Source organism: Sinocyclocheilus anshuiensis, unplaced genomic scaffold, assembly GCF_001515605.1.
Source record: "Sinocyclocheilus anshuiensis isolate Anshui unplaced genomic scaffold, SAMN03320099.WGS_v1.1 scaffold869, whole genome shotgun sequence".
NCBI classification, from domain to species: Eukaryota; Metazoa; Chordata; class Actinopteri; order Cypriniformes; family Cyprinidae; genus Sinocyclocheilus; species Sinocyclocheilus anshuiensis.
The window spans coordinates 559,186-585,513 of NW_015558630.1; the positions used below are offsets into that span (position 1 = coordinate 559,186).

A 26,328-nucleotide genomic window follows, 5' to 3' on the forward strand; every position below is an offset into this window, starting at 1 on the left:
GCGTAACATTTCCGTCTCACGCTTGAGGTATTCGGCCAATCACAACGCACTGGATAGCTGGCCAATCACAGCACACCTCGCTTTTTCAGACCGATGAGCTTTGTAAAAATCGACACGCTTCAGAAAGGCGGGGCATAGAGGAGAAACAATAATGTACAGTATGTGGAAAATAATGTGTTTTTTGAACCTTAAACCGCATAAACACATTTCATTACACCAAATACACAAAATACTGTTCTTTTTAGCAGCATCATATGACCCCTTTAAAAACTATAACCTCTTATTTATTTTCTTCAATTTTGGGGTGAAGTATGATCTGGACATCATCATAACAAGTTCTAAAACGTTTTTTTCCTATATGAGAATTAGCTGTTTTTCCAAACTGTTCAATTCTAATTTTTAAAACGGATTAGTTTGGAACTTCAAAAATGATTCATTACAAATTACTATTAACTCAACCCCATGCTGGTGCTCTGGCAAGCAGAGCATCTGACAGAAATAACACTCAAGACAAGATTACTTCCAAGCAAAGAGCTATGCAAAAATGAAATCAAGTGCAAAAGAAAGTCTCTTTACCTGAACATTTTAATGTATTTCCTTTTGTGTGAAGAAGGTCAGGTATGGAAGAGCTGTTGCCATGGTGCATGCAGAGAAGTTTGCAATTGCACATTTGCTTTGTAAAGCGCAGGGTTATCTGTCTGTTTCCTAAAAGCTTTAATTATAGGTCTTAAATGGCCTTCTGGGTATTATGTAGTCTGCTGTATAGTGTAATAGTAAAGCTTTGGGTGGCTTGAAGAGGCAGAAACGCTTGTGTGACTCCATTGCAGTTAATTGTTACACACACAGTTATGTAAACGATTGACATTGGAACAGATCCAGTGGGAAATTGAATATCACACGAGTGAGTATCAACAAGGACAGTGACACAACGCATTTGATTTGATTGGATAAGTAATCATCTGTAGGAAATGAAGTGCCTCTATTAAGCATTTGCACACAGATAGCAGAGGCGAGACACTACGAAAGGCAAGAAAAACTAAGCAAAAAAATAATACAATAATTCAGTCAGACATGAATGCAATTCAGGGCAAGCTGGGAGATACTCTTCAAACGGTATGTCATCAACTTGGAATTGCATTTTAACCTAATTTGTGTACAAACATTTGGCAGTCTGATTAAATATTAGTTAAAAAAAATGTTAAAATCAAAAGTATTATATAAATTAAATATAAATACACTACAGTTCAAAAGTTTGGGGTCGGTAAGATTTTTAAAATGTATTTGAAAGAAGTCTTATGTGCTAACCAAGGCTGCATTTATTTAATAAAAAATAAAGTAAAAATAGTAATATTGTCAAATATTATTATAATTGACTGTTTTCAATTTAAAATAACTGTTAAAATGCTCCTGTGATGGAAAAACTGAATTTTCAGCATTTCTATCAGAAATCATTCTAATATTCTAATTTGGTTACAGCTTAATATTTCTGTGGAAACCGTGATCCATTTTATTTTAAAATTATTTGATGAATTGAAAGTTCAAAAGAACAGCATTTATTCAAAATAGAAATCGTTTGTAGCATTATAAATGTCTTTACTGTCGCTTCTGACCAATTTAATGCATCCTTGCAAAATAAAAGTATTAATTTCTTTAAAAAACAAACAAAAAAAGTACTGACCCCAAGCTTTTGGTAGTATATATCCTAAACATTGCAGAAACAAGTATGATATTCCAAACACAGAAAAAAAGATTCACTGAAAATTTAAATTTAGAGCGCCAAAACATAATTTACTGCTAAAAACACATTGAAACCACACTGATGCATCATAATCAGTGCAGAACCCCCAGCTCACTAAACATACTGAGAAGCCCGCCCATTTTTCTCTTGATCTGCAGGCCACGCCCACTCATCCCACTTCATGGCTGAAGCCTCTGTTATCAAAAGACCTGCGCTGCTATGACAACCACAGAGAGCTTCTGCCTCAGTTCATAAACTGATGACACCCTTGGTTTCAACAGTACCATCGATTGCTGCCTCCATTTTCTCACCATGATTAAAGGTCATCAAACTGTCGTGTCAGGGGCTAGGCCCGCTGTTTTCATTTTCATTTACTAAGAACGTGGCGCCGATGACAAATAGATTTTCTCTGCAATTATAGGGCTGAGCAATCAAACGGTCTTTGACAGAGGCTGACATAAATACTAGTGATTCCTGACGTTATCAGTAGCATGTCAGCTAGTGGATATACCCAGAAACAGAATAAAATAATCATATAAGCAATCTCAAAACATAGTAAAAACTGAAAATCGAAGAAAAGGACAATCACACGTTCAGTCAGTCTGGTATGCACTATTTTCAACATCAGGAGCCATGACAACATCAAGTGCTTTATTTTTCTCTGCAAAATGCTGTACCTAATACCATAATTCAGAACCTATCATTTTAAGTTTGCCCCGCAAGTCATGGTTAAATATCATGGCACTTCCAACAAAGGAATGACATTTCTTGCACCCTTTCCTATAAGCTTGGGTTAAAAAATGGAGATAAGTCTGAAATGACATACTGTGCTTTCCCTAGAACTGGATTTTTACTGTAATATAGGTTTCATAAAACAATAATTGCATAAATATAAATTAAAATATATATATATAAAAAACGTTTTAAAACATTATCTAACATTTTCATTGTTTTAACACCAAGTTATCACACCAATCAATGTGAAATCTCTTTTTTTTTTGACAGCATGTGTTGAATGCAAAAATGGTGAAATATCCCTGTAAGCTTCCTGCCTCTGAATCTATGTATTTGCACAGAAGTCTCAACCACAAAACACTAATTACCCAGCAGATGATAATGAGTTAATTTAATGTCATCAGTATGTCCTGCAGGCTATAGTTTGGATTCATCTGCAATTATGCTGTCAGTCAAAACAATGCACAGTTTTACTAAACTGCCATATACCTGACTGCCATATACTTATTTACATAAAATGGCAGGCTTCTCGTTTATACATACTGGCCTACGGGAAGCTGAAAAGTAAAATCCTGTTCATACAAAAACTGTTGTGTTTAAAAAATAAAATAAATGACCTCATTAATCGACTAGCTAGATGAATGAATATTTGATTTTTTGATTTTTGATAAATGCTTTATTAAATGAGAATTTGGGTGGCAATAAATGTCATTATTAATCCAACTTGATGGCTCAGAGCACACCACTGTGCAGCAAATGAAATGGCCATTAATTGTGTCATGCACACCACTTGTGCTTCACTGCTGTTAGCTATTAAAATATGCACTTTGCCATCTTTGAACACCTTGTTCATGACATCCAGTGATGTACACTCGAGAAACACACTTATTCATTATGCGGAGGGCTGCTAGAATTAAGCAGAATGTAAGTGAGCTACAAAACGAGTAAGTGTTGGAGTGAAAGAGCAAATTAAGACACTTGTATACATTTTTTAAAATGTATTTAGCCTGGATACTGGCCTGCCCTGCAAGCTTTCATTTGCTGTTTTGTGTTGTGCATTTAATATCTACAGTGTGTTTCCTGAGCAATCATTTGAACTCTGAATTTCAAAGTAAAGGTTAACCTTTCTTCAAGCGATGATACAGTGTACTTTTTACGCATTAAGCAAACCTTTAAACTTTGATGCAAATGCCTCATTGAAGTGTAAAGCTGTCATTTTTAATATGTGTGGCTGTTCAGAGTTCAGAAGAACATCTATGACATTTTAATGAAGGTTGGAACTACAAAGAATCTTAGTCGAGTTACTTTTGGGGAATGACGCATTGTTCAGTCTCACCTTTGCTTGAGTAACGCTGAGGTGAGAGGTCAAAAGGCACTGGGAAACCTTTGGAGGAGCTGGAGGCCGGAAACACATTCTTCTCCACAGGAAATGCACTCATATCCTACACAGACAAAGAGAAAGCACATGTATTCATGCTCAGTAGGAATGTGCAAATCTGTTTATGTTCAAAATCAACCAGTCTGATATTCAACATAAATAGGCAAAATATAAATGACATAATCATTTATCACACAAAACTGTCACTGTTCACACACAAAAATGGAAATTATTAAAAGATGACCAGCAACACTGCAGGAGAGGCTGCATCTCAGAATTAATTTTTCACTGCAGAAAAATATTTTTTATAATAAAATAATAAAAAAAAATATTTTTAATAAATAGTCACTAATTGACCAGCTGGTTGTCAGATGACTAGTTGACTAGTCAATCATCCTGCCCAACCCTAATGCCTAAAGATTTAGTTAAGAATAACTAGGATCCTACAAAAAAAAGTTTTCACCCAAATAAATAATTATGTGTAATAATAAGTACAATTCTGAAATATATGGCAAAAACACAACAGCATTTACATAAAAAGAACCAGTGCATTATTCACATTGTCCAAAAAAAAAAACCCATTGAAAGTCCCATTTATTTTAACCCCATTTATTTTAAGATGTGCTATGACTTCCATTAAATTAGATGATGGAGACAACACATGACAAAAGTGCTCGTCCAGCTCTAATGGGAATGTGTGCATTTACTCATCTTGTTTTCCGTGGAAAAAGCCAGAGGGGAGCAGGGCTGTTCTGAGGGAAGCTAAACTCTCATTTGTGTGGTGGGCAACTGGGCATGATGATGGAGGGGGCTGGATAGATGTAAAGGGCAGTGGAGAATATATCACCCAGACTCAGACAGCTAAAGCTTTCACAAAACCCAGAGAGATGCAGCAGGTGCAGGCAGCACACAAACACTGTCCTGCTATTTGTGAAAAAAAAAGGGAATATGGAAGGCATCTGGGGAAGTTTAGCAAGCTTTTTACATACATTTACATTTAATCATTTAGCAGACACTTTTATCCAAAGTGACTTACAAATGAGGAGAATAGAAGCAATTAAACCAACATTTAGGACTCTTAACCATTGAGATTAATTCAAGATTTAAGACCACCAGCACTGACCTCCATGTTATATATATATATATATATATACACACACACACACTGTTTGTGTGTGTGTGTGTGTATTTACACAAAAAATTAAAATAAATAATGACAGTAAAACGAATCAGCAAAAACTTCCTAATAACCTTCAAAATTATAGTTGCTGTCACAAATAACGCAGATAAATTGTGCTTGTGTAACTAATAATAGCGTCTTAGTGGTTGAGCAGAGGCATCATTGAGGTTAATGTGGTCTGGAGTAACATGAGGGTGAATTAATAATTGAGTGATTTATCTGAATTTCTGCTCAATCAGCAGCATTCAGGCACATTGACAGAGTTTAAGCATATTTAATAGTTTAGCACTAGTTTTCTCATTACTTATATTCCTGGTTTTTATGTTTTTCACTAGCATCTTCATGTCTATTGAATCCAGCTCTTCTGTTTAGCCCCAGCTGCTTTTGGTTGCAGTAAAAAACAAGTAGCCAATTTGGTGGTTCAAGAGGATGCCAAAGAGTAAACATCCAATTGGGTCAGAGCTTAAGTGGTTAACCAAGAATATTTCAACTCATCCAACAGTTTGTAAAAGCAAACACAAAACAAAAACGAATTCACTAAACAGAACGCCATGAATCCATATACATTGTGAAAAACATCATTTCTGCTTACTTGAAGCCTTATAATATGGTTACCTTCACAACATGGTTGATTTTTTGTTTTAATTTGTGGTGCAATTAAGTGCATCTCAATGTTAGCGCATGCTATACTGAACATTAATTTCCTTCCAAATTTCTGTAATGGCCTTGACTGCTTGGAGGAGCTAGCAATGAGCAATATATGTAAATACTGAATCAGAAAATTTGACAAAATTATGAAATCCTGAATTAAGGAAAGCATGACTCATGAACTGCATCATCACCTCAGGAACATACTTTAAGTCCACTAGCTTTGTTGGTGGTAAAAGAGGACAAGGGCGAGTTTGGCTCACTAATAACCACTGGTTATGATTGGCGTATGGCAACACAGCATGACTGAGACAACGTGATGCTGTACTGAAAACTTGCAAACACGTTGTCAAACTTGAACAGTCTGATCTCAGAATTACTTAAATAAGAGAACTTTAATTAAAGCACCACACTGTGGCAAACAAAAAAACGTGACTCGTTATGAAAATGATGGAGCATGACCTCGAACAGATGAAAACATAACTTCAATAGTCAACATGCAGCCTAATTTGTAACTTAAGCAAGCAACCAAGTATTATATTGTGTATTGAATGCAAATATAATGTCCCAAAAACATGCTAAGTGAAAATATAGACAGCCTAAACAAATGGCTAATCATGGATTCATTATAATGTAAAAAAAACCTTGTGATTTATTCAAAAATGACCTAACCATGACATAAACAAGACTGTGTTCAACTAAAACAAAAAGGCTTCAAGCCACAAAAAAAAAAAAAGACAACATATCCCTTTTGAATAAGAGAGCACAACCTTTCACTATCCTCTTTCAAACTCGTGCTTTTCCCCCTTCGCACGGCAAGAGAACTGAACCATACTGTTGCTTAGCAACTTTTGAAGTAATTCTAAGACCTACCCTGACAACAAGGACAAATTACCCTGTGAATATGTGAGCGAAACACAAAAGTGCTCTCTCTACATATGGAGAAATAAGAGATCTACCCCAAAACATTATGTATAGTATTTACACACTTACAGTAGTTTACAAGTAAGCTCAGAGACTCTACAGTACAGACATCTTTTTGTCTCTGTTGAGCTCCTTCTCTTGAAGTTCCTTCTCTTGAGGGTTTTACTGGAGATCTTAATTTCTCTTTTAAACTACAACCCTGCTGGAAAAAGGCTAAAGTGCTAGACTCATCAACCAGTAGCAAATATTTTGAAACATGACTAGAAAATCTAGGTAACACTTATTTTGGTTAGAGTTAACATGGTTTACACAGTAAACGCCATGATTTTCCAAGACCTTTCCAAGCTTGGAAATCACACTTTTGAAATTCCTCTCCATATTTCCAGGTTTCCAGGAATTTGGGAGTCCTCAGTTAATAAACGAGTGGCAATTACATTTACCATCTTATCATGTGCAGCTTACCCAGGTGGTTTACCAGTCTTAACCAGGCTGATTAAGATGCTCTGATGGGCCAACTTTGGTAGTCCAACTGTGTAATCACCTAACATAGCTTGTACCAGATAATGCCCATCTTTGATTAACTAGAGACCTCCAGCCACAATCAGAAGCTGGTTTTAATTGGATTTAGCAGAAGGCCAAAAATGCACAGATACTAGAACAGGCTTTGAAACAATTCAATATTATGAAGATCTCAGTTGTCATGTATTGATTTGAGTCGCAATACTCACAAACGCTGAAGGCAGGTAGAGGACTCCCAGTTCATAGGAGCGAACCATAATCTGAGTGTTGTTCTTCTCCAGGGCGCCCCAGGCAGCTTTTGATAAATCGGCACTGTGGAAGATACCAGCAGATGAAGTTTCACACATGTCTCAAAGTCAAACAATCATGTAAATGTCACCTAAACCAGAAGTGTTAGCATTAAATATGTCAAAGCTAAAGGATATTGTTGAGGAGATTTTTCAGACTGCAATTACTGAATAATTAATGCATTTTGGACTTACAAGTTTAAGAATGACAAGCTATGCCTGAAGGCTTCGCACCCACTGCAGGCTTGAATCTTCATAAAAAGGTCTATGAATAACTCATCGCCAGACATGACTGACCTAGAGACTCCCTATGCATTTCAACCACAATTAAAGCCACTGCTTTGAGAAATGCCATAGGAACAGCGGCCATTCACGCTGCCTTGAGATGAAAATAACATGGGCTTTAATGCCACAGCCACAGGAACATCATGTGTTAAAAGATTTGACTAAAGAATATCTTTGTCTGCTGGTAAAAGAGAGGTGTATCTTCAGGGTTTTAAAACCAGAATCTCTCCTCAGAGATTGTTTTTCTAGGGCAAAACAGCCAAAACACAAGCTTTCAATTGCTAAACCTAACATGCTATTCCTGGATGTAATCTGAAAGATAATCAAAGAGAAGAGTCTTCTTTTACCACGTCATTGTGTTTATAACTCACCTGACGCTTGTCCACTCCACTTCACCACTAAGACAAGTCTTTACCACTTCAATTGACCGATTGCACTAAAGGGCTTTGATTATCTGTAAAAGGAAACTTGTTAATGGTCCAGAGTCCATGGTGATAACTAACAAACATATAACCTCCCAGACTGAAGAAACAGGAAAGTGGTTATGATTATGCAGCTAAGAAACGGCCAATGAAAGGGGATGGTATAATCTTAAAGGGGTCCTATTATGCTCTTTTACAAAGCCTTGATTTTGTTTTGGGGGTGTACTAGAACAGGCTCTCATACAAGGTTGTTCGAAAAACACATTATTTTTCACATATTTTACATTATTACAACACCTCTCTCCCCAGTCTGGCATGAACGGCTCGAATAGTTCCTGTATCAAATGAAGGCCCGCCTTCTGAAATACGAAATGTGCTGTGATTGGTTAGCTGGGCCAGTGTGTGTTGTGATTGGCAGCACTCGGCGCCTGGTCGGGAAATGTCACGCCCCTTACCATAGCCGCCTGCGAGCTTCAGTGTAAAAATTGCGTCAATATCAAATCAATTTGAGTGAGATTTAAACCCGGATGATTGTAATCACTCTAAGTTCGTCTGCCTTGGGAAAGCTAGCGTGTCTCCGACATAGTGATTACACTTGTAGCCTTTTCTAGTGCAGCTCAACCAGGTCTCGTCCCATTCGTCGGTATTTGTGATATCACAAATCCCAGAAAATATGCGTTGTAGTCCAAACGAGTTGTTCGTTGTAGTTTTTGAAAAGTGATTTCTGTTCAATAAAATATCTCCTTTTGAAGTGGACTTTGAGCTTTGTAACTTTGCAGATCTTTTTTATGCTCAAACAGCAACATTACAGACTAACTAAAGTTGAAAAAGTGAAAAAGCATAATAGGACCCCTTTAAATAAACAAACATATCAGGCTTATGTTGTGTAAATATACATGTACAGGGCCTAAGGGATCCTTCGAGTGGAACACTATCAATGCAGCACAGAAGACACAAATCTGCCAGGGATCAGAGAAAACCAAGCCTCCTTCTGCTGAGAGCATTATTTCGGCAGCTATGTGCAGTTCTCTGAAGAACAAAAGAGCAGAAAGGGTGCTGATCTCAACCGGCTCAGCATTAAGATGACATATTCAAGGCAATAGAGATGTATTTTGGTGTTTGTTGTAACAAACTAACACAATCACATACACTGTATGCATCACTGACAAAACCTAACTGGGTAACTGACTTCACTGTTCATGCGATTATGCCTAAAATTCTGTATTTCCTTCTAGACTGCCCTCTTATCTGCTAAATATATATCTGAACTGATATATGAGAAACGTTTCATAATCTAATTTTGCTAAAGCAGCTTGAATGTGAAATAACAAAAAGGCAAAAAATCTTAATAAAACAGGTGCTTAACATGATGTGCAAATCAGCAAGTGATTAACAAAGCTAAATTACTGTTATTGTACAAAACTATATATATATTTATTTTTTTAATCCAGAGCTTTTAGGTTGCATTCAACAAACTTGTCACCAAGGTAATTATCGTTCACTAAAACTACTAAAAACATTTTCGTTAACTGAAATAAAAACAAAATAAAAAAATGAGTAAATAAAAAATTAAACCTAAACAGTAGTATTTAAAAAATAATAATAACAATGACAAAAGAAAATAGAAAATGAATAAAAATGTTACTAAAATAAAAATAAAAACTGAAAATGTGAAAATAAAAGCTTACTCAAAATATAAAAAAACGATCATAGTATATAAATAACACTAAAGCAACATAGCTTTGCACAGTTGTTCAGCCTGCTGCGACTAGAATAGCTACATCTGACCTGAAATGCTGACTGTCAAACATGCCTAAAACTAATTAAAATTAGCAAGCAAGTTACTTTATCATTATAACCTTGTGACAAGGAACCAGGCTAGTTGTGTGAAGTCCGGAGAAACCCTCATATAGGTTTTAATGTGGGGCATCGCATTGCTCCTACCAGTAACATCAGCATTCCAGCCACTGTTTAGAAGAGAAAAATTGAAAAAGTAAGGGAAAGAGAGAAAGAAAATGGAGAAACACCAGCTGATATACCATTCCTAGGTGCAAAAACACCAAGCATTTCATGCCATTTGCAGGTGCAGAGAGATGATGCTTTAGGGCGTACTGTGCAGAGGAAGAAGAGAGCTTTCTGTCTGATTGCTGTCAGCATTCAGGCATGAATACAGAAGTCTACATGGACTCATTTAAATATACAGAGCAGAAGTTTAGAGTGCGCACTCCAGAGGGGTGCTGAGATTGAAACAATCTAAAAAAAATTGGCCCATCTCTGATCACTTAGCAAAATTGAGGCGACCAGTAAAATCGCTTATGGTGATAATGTGTTAAAATGATGGGAGAGATTGGATAAGAACCCAATTGAAATTTCTAAGGAGCAATTTAAGGGTCAGACAACTCTTGGGAAAGGCAGCTGTTTAGATCACGAGGTCTGGAGCATTTCTGAGGAGCCTTTTCAGGAGAATATTTATGGTAACATTTAAAAACGGTAATTTTAGGCTGAATATTGATGAGTATAATTGTCAAAATGTTTTTTTTTCTCACAGAGATAGGAGAACTTACTGGAAGTACGAATGAAGCCAGAGCTGTTTTTGAGCTGTCTGTATGCTGTAGGGTAAAGATCCAGGGATAAGAACAGTCGGTTGTCATATAATGATTGTGGAGGTGTGAGGAAATTATTATTATTTTTTTTTTCAGAATAAAAGAATAAATGATACCTGGATAGCCCTCCAAACTGGTTCTCACATTTTCCACAGATGGATAAACCTAGAAATGACAGAATGTTTTAAGGACTCATTACAGTTTTTAGTTTATGTCAATTTGAGTAAATGTTTAATGTGCTTAAATTGATTAATAATTTATTAAATTATCTACACTGCCGTCCAAAAGTTTGGGTTCAGTAATAACCTTTTTTTTAAGAAATTAATACTATATTTAGGGTTTCAAGGATGGATTCAGTTGATCAAAAGTAACAGACTTTTACATTGTTAAAGATTCTATTTCAAATAAATGCTGCTCTATTGAACTTTCCATTATCAAAGAAGCCTGAAAAACTGTACTGCTATTTCCACAAAAATATCAAGTAGCACAATTGATAAGAACAAATGTTTCTTGAGCAACAAATCAGCAAATAAGAATAATTTCTAAAGGACTGTCTGTCAAAAAATTTGTGATTGCCTAACTTTTGAACTGTAGGCTATCCATCCATTCATCCATCTATCTGTCCATTTAAACCTATTGACCTATAGAACACTAAGGAACTAGACAGAGCTAAACTGTACGACTCACACAATACAGATGTGAAAATCGAAAAGTAGCTTTGTGTATGTGTTCTTTATATGTCTACATTTAGAATTTCTGAATAATTTCACCCCTACCTACCAGTTATGGAACTGAAGCACCTCAAAAGTTCAACAGAGTTTCTGAAGCCTGCTAATTGTAAGTCTTCGGTCTTTAGTGATGACACAGTGCCATTTAAGGCTTGATGGTACTGTCTGTCTACCATCTTTCTCTGTGCTGAAGACTCTCCGTGTGGTGCCTTGCCTTTTCAACTGACATTTAACAATAGCTGCATCAGACAGAAATCAATCTTCTATCCTTCCATCTGAGCAGATATTGTTATGCAAATAACAGGATGGATGAGAATTCTTCTTGTAACTATTGTCTCTAACAGCTCGTGCCGAGTGAGACGTGAAATGGTTTCCCTTTTTGTACAATTGGAATTCAAGTATAGCAAATGGGAACATGCTATGAATACTAATTGCTAATTAAACACGCGGGACGTCAACAAATTTCAAATTTCATAGCTCAGAGGAATTATATACCGAAATACGAATGAGGAACATGCAGAAACAAGCAGATGCACATGTGCGCTCCGGCGTCCCTCCTTGATTCTAACCTAATTGAAATGGAGACAATTGAGGGGTCATTTATCCTGATAGATAAGCAAGCTGGTAGGAGAATATGCAACTGTGTTTATTGTAATATCCATCTGGCCACATTGTTCACAATCCAGAGAGGGTACGGCAGTGATACAAACAGATACTTTCACTGTTTCAGAATGCTCTGCAGGGGCTGTTCAAAACACTCACCAGGAGCATCTGTGTTTCTGGACTGGCTAATGATTTCCCTGCCTTCCCCAGTGTGGTCAGAGTGCGCTGGAACTCAGCTGCCAACCATTTAGTCTTATTAAGTCCCATGGAGCCAATACTGGAGAACTGGCCAAGCATGTGCCATTGCTCTTCATTCTGCATGGGCTTCGTGTGCTCGCTGAGCAACTGAGAGAAACAAAAACAATGAGTGCATGTCAGTATTTGCATGTGTCTAATTTGGCTAGCTTTCATCAAGTGACAGATGAATTAGTAACAAAATTGGCCTTTGAAGTCAACAACAATCAACAATAACAACAGCAATCTATTCAAAACAACACTTGACCTATTTTTGGTTCACAACCCACCAGTTAAGATCCACTGATGTGGCATGAGCCTTATTGAAGGTGTAAAGAGGGCTGTGTGAGTCAGTCATTCATATCAAGGAGCTGTTTAAAAAAATGCTCAGTGAGTTCAGTGTGACTTCATTTCAGTACAGAAACTGATTTCTCCTGGCTCAGTTTCTGAATCTTGCCAATCCAACACCTCGCTCTGCCTGCGTTATCTGAATTCCCTCAATAAATAAAGGCATGAAGAGTACGTCTCCAAGGCATCCTGCAGGTGTACAATGTTTTTTCATGAACATCTATTGTTGATGAGTAACTATTGCCTTTGAAGGAAAAAGAACTTGAATCACACAAAAAGATTGTGTAATAACACAAAAACATTACTTTTCTCAATCGTAGATGGCACCACTTCTCCATGGCAGGTCCTTGATATCTTCCTGGAGTTGAACCAATGAGATATACCCTATACAAGAAAACATACATAAGAAGTTACGTGATTCAAAAAACAATACTTTTTTAATTATCGTTCATTTAGATAATATTTTATCACCACATAAATGATGGAGGTGGGATTTGTTCCTGCAATTTTCACAACTTATCACATTGTCATATGTCATAACCATGTCATATTAGTGCAACCAAACTTTGACAGATATGCTTTTTAGAAAAAAAAAAGGCAAATAAACTAGATATTCATGAGCAGAACTGTATAGCCTGCTCTGTTCTTCTGAGTAATGTCTGGGAAGAATCAATTCCATTTGGATGGACAGATATTCTGATCACTAACTCTACACACTTTACTCTATTTTTTGTGTTTTTATTTGTATACTACAATTCAAAGGTTTGAGGTCAGTAGGATTTTTTAAAGCAATCAAAACTTTTATTTAGGATTCAAGGATTATTTCTGAAAAAAAGTATCCTGGTTCTCACAAAAATGTTAAGCAGCACAACTGTTTAATTCAATGCAGGTTCATTTACTTTTATCACGCTTGTACAGTATGAATGTTAACTCTGCTCTGATATATTGGATCAAAGATTTTCTCACAGATGGAGCACAGAGAGTTTTCATGAATGGTGTACTTTCAAATGAATTGATCTTAAATACAGGGGCACCACAAGGTTGTGTGTTGTCACCACTTTTATTTTCAGTATATACCAATGAGTTACAAATTAAGAGTAATACAGCTGGTCTGTTTAAGTATGCAGATGATATGGTTTTGGTGCAACTGTGTTCTGAAAACCCATTACTGAGTGAGCAAATTTATTTTCAAAATGTGGCTGTTCTTGAGGATTGGTGTAAATTGATTGCTCTGTATATAAATGTAAAGAAGACAAAGGAATTGATCTTCAGTTGCAATTCTGGCAAACATTATGTGTTAAAGGAACTAAAGTTACATGAGCAGGTTGTTGAGATTGTGGAAAGTTTTAAATATCTGGGAATATACCTGGATACAAGTTTGACTTTAGGTGAAACTGTGGACAATATTTTAAAGAAAGCAAGCCAAAGGTTGTTCCTCATGCGGAAACTGAAGAGTTTTGATGTTAGCCAATCTGTTTTGGAAATGGTATATAAAAGTCATGTTGAGAGTATTTTACAATTTAATATTACAGCCTGGTATGGTCATTCAGGAGTGAGGAGTAAGGATAGTAAGAATGGCAGGGAAAATAATAGGTCGCCAGCAAATGCAGCTTGAGGAACTGTACTTGTTGGCAACATATAGGAAAGCATCAAGTGTTGTATCTGATTTTACACACCCACTTCACTCTGAATTTGTAATGCGCCCATCTGGAAAAAGGTGTAAGGTCCCCAAATATCTTAGGACGGTTTATAAGCATTCCTTTGTAGCAGTTAGAATGTTAAATGAAAGGTAGGCAACTCTTTGTGGAACTTTTATATATATTTTTTTTGTGTGTTATGTGCGTTCTTTTGTATTCAGGGGCGGATTTAGTGAATTGGGGGGCCCAGGCAAAATATAGGAATGGGGCCCTATACATTTGCACACATTTTCCTAGATCAACCTTGAGGTTCCATTTTGCTGTTTTCAGCATAAGCCTGTGTGCAAAGGCTGTCTAATTCTAAACTTTAAAATACATTTATTTTTAGTTGTTTTAACTACAAATTTAAATAAAACTGAAAAAATAATGAAAAGGCAATTATACATTTACACACCTAAACTACATATATCAAGAGCATGCTCACAGATGAGAACAAAACAGCGGGCATATATGTAAAACTTTGTCCTATAATTGTATAGCTGCTTTTTCTGATTTTTATGTTGCTCTGTTCTGAATACCTTAAAATTTAAAGGATTTACTGCAACGCAATTTTATGATATGTTAATTATTCATATTTTTTATCAATGCTGCAAATGCTTTAAAAAACAGCTTTAAAATTACTTTATTGCATTCCAGACGCTTTTAAAGTACTTTTCACTATAACTTTTACGGGTAGCTTGAATGTAAACATTGTCATGAATTCGTTGTAGCCTATTCCCATTTGTAAAATAGCCAACAAATTCATTGTTGTAGGCTAACCCGATCTCATGAAAGTGCGTATAGCATGATTTTCTGCTTCTATTTGGCGTAATATTTCTATGCAGAAATTGACTTTGGCATGCAAAAGACTGATAAATTCATAATTAACGGCATGGGTTCAGTCGACAGAAATACGGGACACACAGGCCCATAATAGCTGCTGAAATGTTTGCGGGGCAAATCTCAGATCAGTCTGAGCGCTCATGGTAGCCTACTCACAGTGCATACAGCCGTACACCTGCAGGCGCCACTGACTCGGACGGTTTGTCGTGGTAATAAACACCGTAAACAGCAAACGTTCGCGTGTCCGCGCTTAATGCGCATATCCTATATGAAAAGCATTTTAGGGGGCCCTTGGCTTTTGGGGGCCCAAGGCGGTCGCCTACCTTTGCCTAATGGGTAAGTCCGCCCCTGTTTGTATTATGTGTGTAATTGTATCGCATGAGAAGCCAAAGACAAATTTCCACAGTGGTGGACAAAGTTTACACTAACTAAATAACTAAACTAACTAACATCGATAACAATAAAAATGTTTCTTGAGCAGCAAATCAGTATATTAGAATGATTTCTGAAAAATCATTCTAATGAATTATTCTAAAATCATTCTAAAAATCATCAGTAATGACTGCTGAAAATTCAGCTTTGCCATTACAGAAATAAATTATATTTTAAAATAGAAAATGGTTGTTTTAAATTGTAATAACATTTCACAATATTACTGTTTTTACTATATTTCTATATTTTTGTTTAAATAAATGCAGCCTTAGTGAGCATCCTTCCAAAAAAAAAAACTTAACCTCAGACTTTTGAAAGGTAGCACACATGCCATTCTTTTACACTGGTATAATTTATTTCAGATAAACCCAGAATTTCTGCCAGAATAAGCAGCATTGTTTTGCAGTTAGTCAAGGGTCTGACTATGCTATTCTGATATCACGTCATCTTTCTAATTTAAATAATGACTCTTTCACTTGTTAAGATTCTCACCTTGTTTCTGACAGATCATGCTGTTTTAATGCGGTCAATCCACTCCGCAGGCTCTGGGGCCTGATATGCTTCCAGGTATTCCAGCAGGTCTCTTTTTAAGTTGGTTGGAGACTCTCCCGCTGTTCCCGGACTTCCCTCTGGTAACCTGGGGTACAGAGGACTCATCCACATCCTGTCATAGAGATACAAGAGCATATTTACTAATGAAGGGAGTGAATAATCAAAATGTTACAAAGTTCATCCACAAGACTGTCAGATCCTGAAGTGGCGACAGGGGTATGTGCAGGGTTATATGGGTACAGGGTTATATGCCTGGTTAAAAGTAAAAAAGTAAAAAGCCTCTGAAAATCAATTCCAAGAGCGATCACAACAAAGTTAATTAAAAATATTTAATTCATAAGAGTCATTTGTTTGGGATCAGACTACACTGGTTTGTTTTTGCACACATCCCACAATTACAACTCAATAGAAAGATGTTACTTGATATCATTCCACATCTTTTTATTGCATCACATTAAATACAGACTGAAAACTCACACTTAAATGTTTAAAATATGATTTATTTTGCCATGGCTCCAAAGATTCAGTAGTGAAGGAGCATCACTGCTGAGAACAAAAGCAATGGAGTAAAGCTAAAATATGTCCCTCCATAAAATTCAGTTACAAAAGATAAAGAAAACATGGGTTGTCAAAATTCCATATACATTTTTCATTCACCTCAATTAAAATATAGGGTCTATTTTTTTACTATATTTACTATTGCAGAAGCATCAAGGCTTCTGCATTCCACAAGTGCACACATACATGCAGAAAAAGACTTCAACATGTTAGACTTCTCTTAGAGAAGTCCAATAACTCATGATTTGAGGAGTGTGGGGACTTGTCTTGATAGACTGGTTATAGCATATTCCCATGAGGCTCTAGGAGAACAAATCAATATGGATTCAGATTGGAGCCATTACAATAAAGGCAGCAGAAAAGCCCTTCAGAAGAGACTTGAGAGGAAGAACCTTCGTCTGTGTGAATAATAATGAGAATATGGCTTGGGCTGCAATATAGAAGGGATACCTGGGATCAGACAGAACCAGATGGGGAGACACGTCAGACCTGTAATGATATTCATTGTGCTTCACTGCGGTCTGAAGCTGATAGAGACAGGTTGGCAAAGTGAATATATGCGAGGAACAGAGGATGTGTTCTGCATAACATTGACTAAATACTCTGGCATTCAGGCAACTGCATCTAGCATTCGCCCAGCCAATTCAAACAGCTGACCTATGCCTTACTATCGTGAGAGAAAAAATCGTTGCTGTTAAAAATCTTGCAATTTTCATGAAAATAGTAGATCTCTTTTCCATTCAGCAATGGTCCCAACCTCACTTCATTACTCAGGCACACACACAGACACATCCTTCTGACACTAGATGGCACTATAAGTAGCAAATTTATGTTTTTGTTAATTAACGCCAGAACATCATGGGCTACAATCAAAATTATAATTTTTTTCCTCAATCCTATAGTACTCAGTGCAAATACATTTTCAGCCGTAGCCTATAATGTTTAATTGACCTGTGCATTGTTTGTACAATATCACAAAAACGGGTACATACTAAATATCTGAAGACATATGCCCAATTACACCAATGTTTATTTCTTTCTTTCTTTCATTTATTTATTTTTTTGTGATAAGGGGGTGCTCTAACTGAGCAAAACTGTTCAACTGTAATTAAAGTCAATGTGAATTATCATTTGTCACCCCATTTTACACCAAGTTTGGGGTAAGTTTTATTTATTTATTTTTTTTTAATTAATAGTAATGACATTTGTAATGTTCAAAAATATTTATTTTAAAGTTTACTGTTTATCAAAGGATCCTTAAAAAAAAACATCATGGTTTTCATAAAAATATTAAGCAGCACATCTGCTTTCAACAGTTAATTACAAGAAATGTTTATTGAGCACCAAATCAGCATTAGATTGATTTCTGAAGGATAGACTGGAGTAATGGCTGCTGAAAAATTGGCTTTGACAGGAATAAATTACATTTTAAATGAAAACAGTTATTGTAATAATATTGAGGAATATTGCTATTTTTACTTTGGTGAGTAATACCTTGGTGAGCATAAGAGACTTCTTTCAAAGACAAAAACGCAGAATAGAATTTAATCCATTGTGAATTGATTGGCAGAGGGTTTGCTTACAATGCCCTCTGTGTGAACTGACACTGATCTCACAGCACAGGTTGAGTGAATGTGCCAATATACTCTACTATGTCAGATTGTCTGAATATACTGTATGTATGCCAGAGGGTTTAAATATTAAAGGGGTCATATGATGCTTTTTTAAAGATCATTATTTTGTGTATTTGGTGTAACAGAATATGTTGACATGCTTTAATGTTCAAAAAACACATTATTTTTCAAATACTGTACATTATTGTAGGTCCTCTATGCCCTGCCTCTCTCAAACGCTTCGTTTTCTACAAAGTCCCTCCTTCCGACAAGCGCAGTCTGCTCTGATTGGCCAGCTGACCCAGTGCATTGTGATTGGCCGAACACCGCAAGCACTCGTCGGAAATGTATGCCCCTTACCATAATCACGAGCTTCATCTTTCAAAATAAATGTAAAGACAGAGCCCGAAAGGGGAACAGAGTCACGTGACAGACACAGTGATAAAGCTGGTATGTGTTTGTGATGTGACCCCCTCTCGCTCTCTCTCTCTCGTGCTCTCTCTCTCTCGCTCGCTCTCTTTCTCTCTCTCGCTCGCGCACACACACACACGATGCGCAAAACTCCGCATTTGAACAGTCAATAGCAAATACTTAAACTAATAACAAAACAGCAGCTGATTCAGAAGCGCCAGATTGTCATAGCAAAGTCAGAATTACCTCCTCTCCTAGGTTCACGAAACGGTCGTCCATAAAATGCATTGCTGTTCTGTTGTAAGTAATCTTAAAGATTCCTAAATGCATCTTCTTTCGGAAGGCCAAATAAAGTGCTTTTGCTTTCGCCTAGAAACACACAGCGTCTCCCTGACATGGCTGCTTCAACACTAACTGCGGTTACTGAAACCACGCCTTCTTTCTTTGCGAGCCCATTTGGGCGGCATTATGCAAATATTTCCACATAGTGACGTAGATATGTGGGGGCGTGTTAGAACGAGCCATTTTAGGGGGGCGTGGCAGAGTCTTAACTTTGATAAAGAATATCTCTTTGATTTTGAGACTTTAGTCTTTGCAACTTCAGGGATCTTATCTATGCACAATCAGCTTGTAACACTCCAAAGAGAAAGGAAAACTTGAAATCGCATCATATGACCCCTTTAATTGCTCAATTTAGAGATTTCATTTCCACCTCACTAATCCACAGCTTAGTGTGGGTGATAACCTAACTGCCAGCCTAACCCTGTGACTCTGGAGCTTTTGACTCCTTAATGGTATTCTGTTCCTGATAGACCACTAATATAATCGAACCTAATAACCAAAAGTGATTGCTAATTCATTGGCCCTTGCTCTGACCTGCCTGCTACCTTCTGTGAATATGACACCATGGAGAATATCTTTATTAATGAACAGCATTCATAAAACGCTGCTTCATTTAAGCAATTATTCCATGTAGCTAATTTAAACAGACCATTTTAGGTCAGAGGAGTCTATAATGATTGGTTTATTTGGATTTGCAGAGCTACATCAGCTTAATTTCAATTTACTCTAAGTGTCTGCTCAGTGCGTTGTCATAGCAACAGACAAATGTGTCATTAAGACTAGCAAATGCACGACTTTCATTTCTGATATGAAACAAATGTTGGCACATTCGGAAAATGAGCAACTCCAAGAGAGCGCAACATAAACAGCTCGTTTCCAATTGACCGCAGCATCAGCATTAACATTTCCGTTCTGATTATTCATTCACACAAGTGCTGCAAGAAGAGTGTGTATTTAGCCCCTCCCATTCCACACTGGACCATCTTACCCCTGTGTCTTCTGGTACCAATCGGCTCGGATGAGGTTTGAGGTAAGAATGATGACTCTCAATCCCTCCTCGTACCAAAGCAGCATCATTTTCCTGCAAAAGGCAACTATGACTTTAATACAGCTGATCTTATATAATGACATTCATTTGATCTAACCACTTTCTTTCATTTCTGTCCAACAAACAGTGTGAAACACTACCAATGGCATATTTAGCAAAGACTCAGCATTACTTCCCTGCATAATAACATTGATTTGACCTAAAATCCATGTCTTTTTGTGTCAAGCGGTATAAAAGAGTACATTTAAACAGTGAGTCACATTTATTAAGCCTTCAGCTTTTGTGTTGTATTAATCGTAACAAGATCAATTCTATGCTGTTCTTTGTTTGAAAAAATGTATTAATTAAACAAAAAACTCTCCATGCTCTTTAGAGAGGGATGTTTAGAACTAATTTAAAGGCAAATTAGCACATGAAGACTTGACAAAGGTGTTCGAGAAGGATTATACTGCCAATCTTTTTGTTCTTTTGCTTCCTTTTTTGTTGAATTTATATGAAATGAGACAAGCCATTTAACTTGCACCTCTGGAGTCAAAAATGCTCAATTCTGTTATGTCTTTCTCTGTTGAATAAAACATGAAAGATTCTTGTGAGAGAAAACAGTGATCTAAGAATACATTACATTAAAATTCAATACTGCGCCTGTTTAACATCTAATTTCAACTCATCACAACAGATGCTCAGCTGATAATCTGCACGTCGGCACGGACTGCCAAGGCGTTAATACGCTCTCAAGTAGCTCGAGGAGTGCTACATTCCATATGCATTATGCTACTGAATGCTTATAAAACCTAAATCCTGATCAAGGTATTAATGAAATTATATAAGTGAGCTACAACACTGCCAATGTTGCATTGTTACTTAACCAAGCCACCACTAGTACCACTCCAATATATGATATGCTTTCTGAGTGTTTAATTTCATAACTGTGAGCATTAATATGTTGGAAAATTCTCAAATTACTTAATCCATAATCTGTGATGGTACTGATGGGATATGACTTACAGCTGACATTTCAGTTCATCCCAAAGGAGTGCAGTGGCTCAGGTCTGGACTTTGTGCAGGCCAGTAAAGCTCTACACACCAGACTCAGTTAAGCATTTAACTAGTGGCATCCTATGACAGTGACACGTTAAAAGTCTCTGAGCTTTTTGGTATGACCCATTCTACTGAAAAAGCTTATCATATGGCTCAATGCTTGGTTTTACGCACCTGTTTTATGTCTGTACATATTTGTTTAACAATGTAGTATCCAGGATTTTTACTAGAAACTGCAAGCTTAAGTATTATTTTCTTCACCCACTGTCTCACTAAAATTATACAGACAAATATAATGTCCAACACTCACGTATGATGTGTGCCAAATGCAATATCCAGTTTGGCCTGTCAAAAACAAGATTTTTTAAGCCTTAAGCCCTTAAAATATTTTTTTCAATATACACAGTTACTGAGAAACACATTTTTTTTAGAGAACCTCAGACTACCATAAAGTTCAATGCTTCCCTCTAGTGAAAAAAGTTGATTACTGCAATGACAGAACCTGGCAGAAAGGAATATGAGGATATGGTTTGGCTTGCTCTAACCGAACCTTGGACTCTCTTTTTTCTCCATGAACGAGTATGACTGGCTTGTCCCTAAAGAACAACAACAACAACAAAAGTACTCAGTTTACGCACAAAAGACCTTGTTGGCATGTGTTCAGTGTGGTGAAATGGTGTTTTATGTAGCTCTCTTACAGTGTGCAATTCTACATCAAATCCAAACAGTTTAAAGGTGAGATTTCATCCTACCTGAATTCAGGCGGATACTGCTCCACCATCCATGGAATGTCAAAGCAGTAATTAAACTACAAAAGAAGAAAGGTGTCGATCAGGATAAAAACATTACAAAATTTTGTCTAGTTGGTAGTAGACTTCTTAATTGCAACTTCATTCATTAACACAATACCTGTACAGACTTTCAGGGTTCCAAACATTGGAGAAAGTATCTCTGATTATAGTACAGAAGGAGGAAACAGATTATTAGAAGATGATTAGAAATGTATCAGGACTTATTTATTTAGTAGACAAACTCTTTACATACCTTTGATATGTACCGCTCCAGTGTTGAACTTTTTTGGTATCCCAGTGACTTTAAGTAAAAACGATACATGTCACTCATAGACAATAAATTTGTCTCAAAGAAATCGGCTGGCTCTTCTTTATAATAACTAGTGCCGTGTGGACTTGGAGGACGTTTGTCTTCAGTCTTCTTCATCTTAGGACTTACTTTAGACTTCTTGGGCTCATTTTTCGAGGCAGATGTTGGAGTTTCATCTTCACTGCTTGAGAGGTTCCAGCCTGCCTCCTCTGTTTCTCTCTTTCTCTTGGTGAAGGGTTGCTTTCATATTTTACAGGGTTGGTTTGATTCACATGTGTGGCTGTCCTGGCTTCAGATCCCATGGGGGGAGCGGACGGTTGATTCACAGAATGGGTGTCCTCATTGCTTTTTGGACTCAGCTTGGGCTCTAGCATGAAGAAAGTGGTGATCTTATCAGGTTTTCTTTCTAAATCAGGGTTAATACTTGGTTTGTTTGAATCCTTCTGAGGTGTTGGAGGAATAATGTTGTCCTCGTCTTCACTATCTGATATGGTCCACTTGCCATGCTGACTGTCCTGGGACATTTTTGTTCAGCTGTGGATCACAGTATTATTTTACTTTTGTAGTTGCACACAGTAAACCATATGCTGTAAACTTTCATACTATATAATGTATACAACGCTGTCTGTTTTTGTCTCAAAATGGTTAAAATGCGTTGAAAAAACAACTTTTGTATTTGCACAGGTAGATGGAGCTTTGTACAAGAGACAAATGCTTGCATCGCGTCACATGAACATGTGATAAATCGTAGAGCTTAACTACACAGTATACATAAGAATACCAATGTAGTTCGACGTAAATTAACTTAGATTTACAAAGAGGCGGGAAAATGAAACGTACAGGCTACAAGAATATATATATATATATATTTTAAATGTTACAGTTATAAAGAAAGATAAGCGCTGAATATATACAACTACAAAACTGCAAGATCCTTGTGCATTTGAAACTCATATCATCATAAACACCACAACAGCTCGTTGTGTTTTGATTCGGCATTGCGGAGACGCCACAATGTTCTTCAAAATAAAAATCTGAGATACTCGACATTGAACAATCTTATAATTTCGACTTTACTTTCATAATTATGACTTATCATGTCATAATTTCGACATTATATGTTTAGCTTTCAAAAAACATTTTTGAAAATGCTTTCAAATTTTGTTCAGATGTAGTGGAAGTGGGCTACCATAAATATCATAAATATGTCACTGGGAGTTTTTTTTACAGGCATAAAGTTTCATTATGAGCTCACTTGTCATCGCATGGATCAACATTCGAAATGTTTTATTTATTAGTTATTTAAAAGAAATTGTGACAAGCAAAACTCATAGAATAATAATATAATTCTAATTAAAATGATAATGTAAAATATTGTATAAGTAATGATAATAACATAATATTTAATATGTCAATACGTATCGTTTTTTTTTTTTTGACTATTTCATTTTGCATCACAGTAATGAGGATTGGACGGGGGTGCTTAAATGTCATGAAAATAATGTAAAATGCAAACATCCTTAATGGCCCTAAAATATACTTTTTCTTTAAGCAGTATTCAATTTTTCCTTAGACGGTTTTTACGGTTTGGGGGTGAAATATGTTGATGACAGATTTCTTGAAATTAACTTTTTACATTGGACTTTTATTTTGAAAATAACGGACTACTCATGGATCATTCGCACGTTTCTACCCAGTCAGCGTCTCTGGTACTATGTACTTCAACTGAAGTACTCTGCATAGACAACCAATCCCTCACATCCATACGGTTTCTATGCAAACATCTACAACTTTCAAGAAGCCTTCAGATTTTTATATCTAGGTTTTCAGAATGCAAATATTCACAACTGGAAGAAGCGTTAAGATTGAGAGAGAAATAAGCAACGCCGAGAGGAAAAAAATTGAGTTGGTAAGAATTTAGTTAATGTTTAAGTTCATGTTGAAGAACGATGTCATGACGCTTGTGAAACAGCTTTGCTTGGAACAGATTCTGGTGTGGATGCTGAGTATACATATACGGCATTAACAATATGACAATATTGTGATCAAGATAGGTGGTTCAAAAGTTATACGACAGAACAGAACATGTCACATTTCTGTGTAAATTAGGTGAACGAGCATGGGATGAATTTGGGCTGCATTGTTTAAAAAGCTTGGTGTTGTGGCATTTAGGTATGTGAGACGCGAATAGACAAGTAAATATGAGGTTTCACGACATTACAGATTCAAACGAATAAAACATTTATCTACTAATAGTGTGGGAAAAACGTAACGCCCGAACAGGGACTTGAACCCTGGACCCTCAGATTAAAAGTCTGATGCTCTACCGACTGAGCTATCCGGGCTCTGGGAGGTTTAGAGGACAGGGGCAGTTAAATCACTACAATTTCGTAACTGTCATGAACAGCAACCTCATAAATCATTACGATCATTGCAAAGAAGTAATCTGCATAATATTATCTGGACATATTCGGTAACCTACCATTAGAGAAATCCGTGACTAGAGGTCGCTGTTCATTATATGTTTGTGCAAGATCGCGCCTGGCGCATTTTTTTGTAACTTTGCGCGCGCCTCCGATTCCGAAGATGCACGACTTCAAGGCGACTCCGGCCGAAATCGTATAGGGTTAGATCCCTACCACAATTCTGCGCGCGAAAGATCAGATTTTCAGCGCACAAAAGTGCATTTTGTGCGCGATCTGAGTTTTGTGGAGAAAATGTTCGTTTCGCAAAGAAAAAAGTATTTCGAGCGCACTAAAATAAATTTTGCATTTAAAATAAGTTTTTGGACGTGTAGAGACCTCTTTTGAAGGTGAAACGTTTCACTAGCTTGCTCCCTTGATGCCTGCCCTCTCTTAAATGCCACAGCTGGCTTGCTCAACACAACCCAGTCTTACAATATGCCATAATTCCAGCCAATCAGAGACTCAATGCCTTGACAACCAATCACAACATTCCTTGCATTGCTGATGACAGCTGAAGAGGGAAAATACAGTGCATGTATAATTATTATACAAGTTGATATTCTGATTATATTTTTTTTCCAAGCACATTTGACCAATTCCAAACAACATCAATCTTAATAACTACTATAAATCTGGTATTTAATCACTTATAACCTATATATTATTGTTCATGAAGGCTGGAAGAGAAAAACGCCTTATATTCAGGTGTGCATAATTATTAAGCAGGTTATCTTCTACAGAAAAAAATCTCGAGATGGACTAAAAATGATGTTCGTTTCGCAAAGAAAAAAGTATTTCGAGCGCACTAAAATAAATTTTGCATTTAAAATAAGTTTTTGGACGTGTAGAGACCTCTTTTGAAGGTGAAACGTTTCACTAGCTTGCTCCCTTGATGCCTGCCCTCTCTTAAATGCCACAGCTGGCTTGCTCAACACAACCCAGTCTTACAATATGCCATAATTCCAGCCAATCAGAGACTCAATGCCTTGACAACCAATCACAACATTCCTTGCATTGCTGATGACAGCTGAAGAGGGAAAATACAGTGCATGTATAATTATTATACAAGTTGATATTCTGATTATATTTTTTTTCCAAGCACATTTGACCAATTCCAAACAACATCAATCTTAATAACTACTATGAATCTTGTATTTAATCACTTATAACCGATATATAATTGTTCATGAAGGCTGGAAGTGAAAAACTCCTTATATTCAGGTGTGCATAATTATTAAGCAGGTTATCTTCTACAGAAAAAAATCTCGAGATGGACTAAAAATGAACTCCCAAAACTTACTGCCAGATTCTGAAAGATAAATTCATTAAACAGTGGTACAAGAGGATGTGGTGCTGGTTCTTCAAGAGTCACTCTCAAATTATCTGTCTATAAAGCCTATATATATATATATATATATATATATATATATATATAAAATCAGTCTTCAAGTATTTTACTACACTTCAGTATGTGATTCTTATTAAGTAGGGGTAATTTTTTAGGTACTATACTTAACCTAAGTCTCTGAGAACCTGACACCTTTATTTCTGGAGACTCCAGGTAGGTTGCAGTTCTGGAAAATGGTGGCGCTGGAGACTAAATGGTTCCTGGTGATT

At 36.6% G+C, this 26,328-nt stretch overlaps 1 protein-coding gene, 1 non-coding gene and 1 pseudogene across 3 annotated transcripts in view; 1 reads left to right on the plus strand and 2 right to left on the minus strand.

Annotated features, from left to right (window-relative positions):
• LOC107680766 (tyrosyl-DNA phosphodiesterase 1-like) overlaps nt 1–23,090 on the minus strand; it is a 26,244-nt pseudogene extending 3,154 nt beyond the window's left edge.
• An 868-nt stretch (nt 23,091–23,958) lies between these two features.
• LOC107680765 (EF-hand calcium-binding domain-containing protein 11-like) overlaps nt 23,959–26,328 on the plus strand; it is a 56,271-nt gene continuing 53,901 nt past the window's right edge. For both annotated transcript variants that reach the window (XM_016476810.1, XM_016476811.1), the window contains exon 1: nt 23,959–24,155. In XM_016476810.1, coding sequence (XP_016332296.1) covers nt 24,078–24,155 — 78 coding nt within the window. In that variant the 5' untranslated portion in view covers nt 23,959–24,077. The remainder of the gene's footprint in view (nt 24,156–26,328) is intronic.
• Nucleotides 24,519–24,591, minus strand: trnak-uuu (transfer RNA lysine (anticodon UUU)). The gene has a single exon. It is a non-coding gene; the product is annotated as a tRNA-Lys (tRNA).